The sequence below is a fragment of the Stegastes partitus genome, unplaced genomic scaffold, assembly GCF_000690725.1.
Source record: "Stegastes partitus isolate 25-593 unplaced genomic scaffold, Stegastes_partitus-1.0.2 Scaffold1813, whole genome shotgun sequence".
NCBI lineage: Eukaryota > Metazoa > Chordata > Actinopteri > Pomacentridae > Stegastes > Stegastes partitus.
The window spans coordinates 1,517-7,667 of NW_007579544.1; the positions used below are offsets into that span (position 1 = coordinate 1,517).

The 6,151-nt window shown below is 48.8% G+C and overlaps 1 protein-coding gene across 1 annotated transcript; it reads left to right on the forward strand.

The window, feature by feature from the left end:
• Positions 1-580: 580 nt before the first annotated feature.
• Positions 581-5,879, forward strand: LOC103372712 (protein FAM46A-like). The gene is made up of 2 exons (XM_008302421.1): positions 581-1,580; positions 2,620-5,879. The coding sequence occupies exons 1-2, from the start codon at positions 1,101-1,103 to the stop codon at positions 3,433-3,435; spliced, it is 1,296 nt and encodes a 431-aa protein (XP_008300643.1). The 5' UTR covers positions 581-1,100; the 3' UTR covers positions 3,436-5,879.
• Positions 5,880-6,151: the final 272 nt, after the last annotated feature.

A 6,151-nucleotide genomic window follows, 5' to 3' on the forward strand; every position in this document is an offset into this window, starting at 1 on the left:
ATTTACGATACAAATGTTGCATTAAATGTTGGGCTCGTTTTTGCACATTTAAGAAGTTGCATGGAAATTTCTGAAGATGGGTGAGAAACCACCTGTAGAGGGCGTGCACGAGCACCTTCAGTCTCACCTGTAAGTGACCAGAATGATCCCAACTGTAAAGCAACAGCGAAATAATTAACTCTTATTCATTTTGTCAGAGGATGAGGAAAATTCAGGGCACGCAGCCTTTGTTCCTCACACATGATGAGACTGACAAAAGGAGAAGTGAAGCTAAGACTATGTGAATTAAACCCCTTATTAAAATAATAAGGCTCAATGACAGACGAGTGTTTGGTGGCTGCATCTCTTGAGAAAAACCAACGTGCGTAAAAGCGTTTTGGAAGAAGAAGAAGTGCTGATATAAGTTTCGGTTGTGGGTTCAGAGCCCAGTCTGACTTCTTCTCTCCTCTTCCTTTTCTTCAGACACGCCTCAGTCTTCAGTCCTGCAGCCGCTGTGGGCAGCTATTAGTAGGTGTTTGCTGTCAATCAAAGCGACCCGCCCCAACGCTCCTCAGACGGGAAGCGCTTCAGTTCACAACTTCTCCAGCAGATGTGCAGCGGGACCTCTGCGGCAGCGCGCAGCAACCAGCGGGCGACAAACGGCCAAAATGTAAAGGATAAAGTCGCCATACGCCTCTTCCAGAAAGTAGGTGTGCATCGGGAGGGCGTCGAGGTGTTTTTAAACGATGCGTAAAGTTGTTTTTACGCAGCATGGACGCGCAATAACCTGTGCGTAAAAGTGAGCCAAAGAGGAGAGAAGTTGAAGAACGCTGGATGGGAGGTTTTCTCGGATAAAATGGATGTGTCGGTGAGTCTTTGGAACAAACTGAGAAGTTGACAGCGAGAGGAGCAACCGGTTGATTTCCAGACGGCGGAGACGGAGCGCGCAGTGGATGCAGCTCCTGAGTTGAATTTGTCTGGGTTGCAGACTTTATGTAAGAAGTAGGACAACACCGCCCAGCTAGTTCTTTCCGTCATGCGTACAGACGTTTCCAGAATCGTGTTGTTATGATCGAGTTCAGCCCTGAAGGGTCGATTCCACTGAGCGGAGCCGCCAGCTGATGCCGCAGCTCCAGCGGGAGTTAGCGGAAAGTTTCACATCCTCCTGCCTGCTGCCTCTTCTCGACATGGACGGGAGCGCGGAGTGCGTGGGCTCGGACGGGGAGAGCATCAGCCTCAGCGTGCTCAACTGGGAGCAAGTGCAGCGGCTGGACGCCATCCTCACCGGCTCCATCCCGATCCACGGCCGCTGGAGCTTCCCCACGCTGGAGGTGAAGCCGCGGGACATCGTCAAGGTGGTGCGGAGCCGCATGGAGGAGAAGCGGATCCATGTCCGGGAGGTGCGCCTGAACGGATCCGCGGCCAGCTACGTGCTGCACGAAGACAGCGGGCTGGGATGGAAAGATCTGGACTTAATATTCTGTGCGGAGCTGAAAGGAGAGATGGAGTTCCAGATAGTGAAGGACATCGTCCTGGACTCTCTTCTGGACTTCCTGCCGGAGGGAGTGAATAAAGAAAAGATCACACCAGTGACCTTAAAGGTAGAAACCAAACACACGACTCACGTACAGAGGCTAGATCACAACTTGTAGAGCAGGAAACTTCTCTGCCTCATTTGTCCTCTTTTATTTCCACCTACTCTCACCTAATTACACATTCAGCAGAGGTCATAATTGCACATTTTTCCAGCTTTGCAAATGCACCCAAATTATATTTACACAAATCTGAGCTCCACATCCAAACAGCACAGACCTGCAGCCACTCAAAAAGTAAAAAGGTCGGTTTCCAATTCAAAGAGGATTCTGTCTAATCCAATTGGAGTCGGATCCACATTAATCAGTCGGCCCTCAGTTACCTGGATACCGAGGACTAGCAGGGCTGCTAATGGCCCGCAGACAGATGTGATCAGCAAAACATCCCCAATAACAGACCAAACTGAGATTTATATCTGCGCACAAACAGCACTAATGTGGGGTTTTCTGAAACCCGATCAAACCGAGGCTGGTTCATAATCTCCTCCTAAGACCCGGAGTGCAGTCGTTTCTAACCACGAGCACATGATGAGCAGGTCGAGTGTCACTTTCAGGGGAAGAAAAAGTGAAGTAAAATTATATTACAGCTGTGAAAGGGAGGAAAAAACAGAGGAGGCGGAGTTGATTCATGGAGGCAGAGAAGGCAGGAGGCCTCAGCGTGATGGAAAAAGGAAAATCTGGCGTTTATTCTTCGTGAAAATAGGAATTAGTGCTGAAGATTTTAAATGATTGTGATCCTCTAAAGCCAGTTATTTGTTCCTATTTTGCTGCAGCGGCTGTTGGGAGGCGTATCGGATGCACAAATGGACAGATTGTGTTCTTTAATATGATAATTTTCACTGCTGAAGTGGCTGCATCTAGTTGCCAACTCTCTGTTCCAGCAGTGTCTTAGATTTCAAGAGTTTTTATCCGTCACAGGACGTGCAGTGAAATGCAGAGCGACTGTTCTTCAGGACTGTGCAGAAGAAAGAAAAACTCACTGATGCAACCTGCAAAAACACGACTTCTTACAGCTCCACCTCATGTTTTTCTGTGTGTTTGTCTTCAGGAGGCTTACGTGCAGAAGATGGTGAAGGTGTGCAACGACTCGGACCGCTGGAGCCTCATCTCGCTGTCCAACAACCGCGGCAAAAACGTGGAGCTCAAGTTCGTGGACTCGCTGCGGCGGCAGTTTGAGTTCAGCGTGGACTCCTTCCAGATCCGCCTGGACTCGCTGCTGCTCTTCTACGAGTGCTCGGAGCACCCGATGGCCGCCACGTTCCACCCCACCATCCTCGGCGAGAGCGTCTACGGCGACTTCCCCACCGCCCTCGACCACCTGCGCCGGCGCCTCATCTGCACGCGGAGCCCCGAGGAGATCCGCGGCGGCGGCTTGCTCAAGTACTGCCACCTGCTGGTGCGGGGTTTCCGCGCGGCGTCCGACGGCGAGATGAAGCTGCTGCAGCGCTACATGTGCTCGCGCTTCTTCATAGACTTCCCGGACGTGAGCGAGCAGCGGAGGAAGCTGGAGTCGTACCTGCAGAACCACTTCGTGGACCTGGAGGACCGGAAGTACGACTACCTGGCGACGCTGTACGACGTGGTGCAGGAGAGCACCGTGTGCCTGATGGGCCACGAGAGGCGCCAGACGCTCAGCCTCATCTCATCGCTAGCGCTGCGGGTCCTGGCCGAGCAGAACGCCATCCCCAACGCCGCCAACGTCACCTGCTTCTACCAGCCGGCGCCGTACGTCTCGGACGGCAACTTCAGCAACTATTACGTGGCGCAGGTCCAGCCGGTGTACTCGTGTCCTCCGTCGCCGCCTCAGCAGTACCTCCCTCTGTCGCAGCATCCCATGTACGCCACCTGGTTGCCCTGTAACTAAACCGACTCTTGTGTAACCGCGGCGATGTTTTTATCGCTTCCTCAAGACAAAATTAGACAAGGAGCGGATAAAAGAAGAGAATAAAGGAAGGAAGGGAACCTTGATCAGGCCAGAGTTCAGCCTGTCGCTGGGTTCGGGTGCCGCGGCAGGAAGCGACCAAAGAGGCTCATCTGTCAGTTCGACCGAAGTCGAACCCGGAGGAGATAATTTTAAACGATGAACATCTCCACATACAGCCACAACGAGTAGCAGAGGACACACATGAAGATTCATCCAGAGATTCTCCATGTTCCACTGTGAGAGTGTGTGTGAATGTGTGTGTTCACAAGCAATGCAAAAAAAAAAAGAAAAGAAAAGAGGAACTGGATACTGTTTACAAATCCAAAGATCTACTTTGATATCAAGTTTTTTTCTGAACTCTTGAGAGAAAAACCAAAACCAACAAAACAATGCATGCTTTATTTCTGTACAGGAATAATGTTCTTCAAAGTGCCTCGATGAAGCCTAAAGGGAAGAGCTGTGTTTGTGATTCTGTATCGTAGACGACTTGTCTCTTTGATTACGGTGATAATGAATGTACGGAGGGTTTAGCGGTGCCGAGGGACGATCTCCTGCACCGAGGGGAGCCACCGGACCGACCGGGGGTTTAGTTCTAGTCGAAGACTCTGCGCTTATCAGCCGTCCTGTTGGACAAGTACACATCCTGATTACCAAAGAGGAAGTAACAGCATAATCTCATCATCTGTAGAAGCGGGTGGAGGCGGGGGGGTGAAGCAAAAAATGCTTATAAGAGTAAAGTAGATTTGAGAGAAATGTGCAGAAAAGAAGGAAGTTTGGCTGCAAGAAATAACAAAAAAAGACATTTCTTTTATCCTTCTTTTGTTTTCTGGGCATCAAAACACGAAAACAAATTGACAACTGAAGCTCCAACCAGAGGCGATGATCAGCTTTAGGGGTGAAAAAGAGAGAATCAATAACCAGATGTGTCGCCTGCAGCCGGAGCTGCACGTGAAGGAACCCAGTTGTTTGTTTCTTCCGAGCAAACAGAACCAGTGTTTGCATTCGGCGTTGCTCACCAGAACGTGCTGGGTGTTTCCTCGACGCAACACAACAGGGTGTTAACAAACATGTCACTCTGCTGCGCGGGTTTCCTCATGCACGGGCAAAACACACACAACTCTATAGGGAACCTTTAGGTTGCATCACAGAAAGCGGAGCGGATGTGCAACCGGGGGGCAACTGGGTTTTCAAAATGTTACACTGGAAAGTTGTAAAATAATAAGATTGTAGAGAAAAAAAATCGAACCCACTCTTCAAAATCAGCAGAACACGTGGACTGTGCATGCATGGAGCGTGCATAATTAAAGGTTAATTGACTTTTTGCTGCAAGAGCTCAAGGAAAACCTTTCCGGGCTGAACTTGTGTGACTCCACCTGCAGCCTCGTTAGCGTAACCGAATTCAACATTAAAAGCGACTGTTTGCAGCACATTGGATCTTTTAAAGCCGATTCCGAGCAGCGGCACAAATTCAAAATAAGACGACAAGAATTTTAAAAGTCGACTTGATGTTTTTTTCAACGATTTAACGAGTTGTGTGACGCGAAGATTGCCGTTTGCAAAGATGCGTTTGCAGCCACGCCGGCTCGTTTGGAAACAGCGGATTGGTGCAGAGCTCGTCTCCTCATTAAAACAACACCTGAGATTGTCCCAGAATCTGGTCAAACGAGACCAACTAATCGACCCGGACACTACAGAATTGCACACCAAATGATCGTTTGTTAGCGTTTTCTATGCAGCTTCAAGGCTTTTTATCCTCCTTTATGCACTGTAAGAGAAACAAGAAGAAGAAGGCTGCAGCAGATTATTACTGTCAGAGTCAGAACAAAAACCGGCTTCATGTTCAATCCGTGGAAAAAGTTTGTCTCCTCGAGGAAATACTGTAAAAAAAAAAAAAGTAAATGTACAGACGAATAACAATCATTTGTAAAAGGCAATAAACGACCTGTCGGGGTAGAACTTTTTGTGACGAGGTGTAAATTTATCAGCTTTGAACTCGCAGCATCTTCTTCTCAAACGCGTCAGATCTCCTATTTTTCTATCGATCTTCTATTTTTGTACAGTTTGTGTTTCGGGGGCCGACGTAGCGGGCGGATTCAGAGTGTGTTTCTCTGTGTGTGTGTGTGTGTGTCGTCGTTGCTGTTTTGTTGTGTTCTCGGCTGATGAAGAGCAGCGCAGTGGCTTCGGCGACGTGCACTCGTGTTCACTGTTTGTGCGCTCTGAGCTGTTTTTGTTTTTGTTTTCTTATGGATTCCTGTTGCTCTAATGAGATTGTTTCATTGCTCCTCGGTGGTTTTGAACCGCGGTCCTGCTGCGGAACACGGAAACAATGATCTGATGATTGTGTTCGAGTTGACCGACTTGATAATTAAAAGAGAGAAAAGAGAGTTTTTTTGTTGTTGTTGTTTTTGCTGTTACCACACACACACACACACACACACACACCAGCAGCCACAGTAACATCCTAAAAGGTTGAACTTCAAACACCTGAGATTGTCCAAGCAATGAGAATCTGGTTGGATGTTTGACCGACTAACCAACGACGCACCACACGATCATTTCTTAGCGTTTGTCTCGCAGCTTGAAGGCTTTTTGTCCTCCTGTGTGCACTTTAAGAGAAAATAAAGGTCGCGGCAAACAGCGGAGGACAAAAACCCGC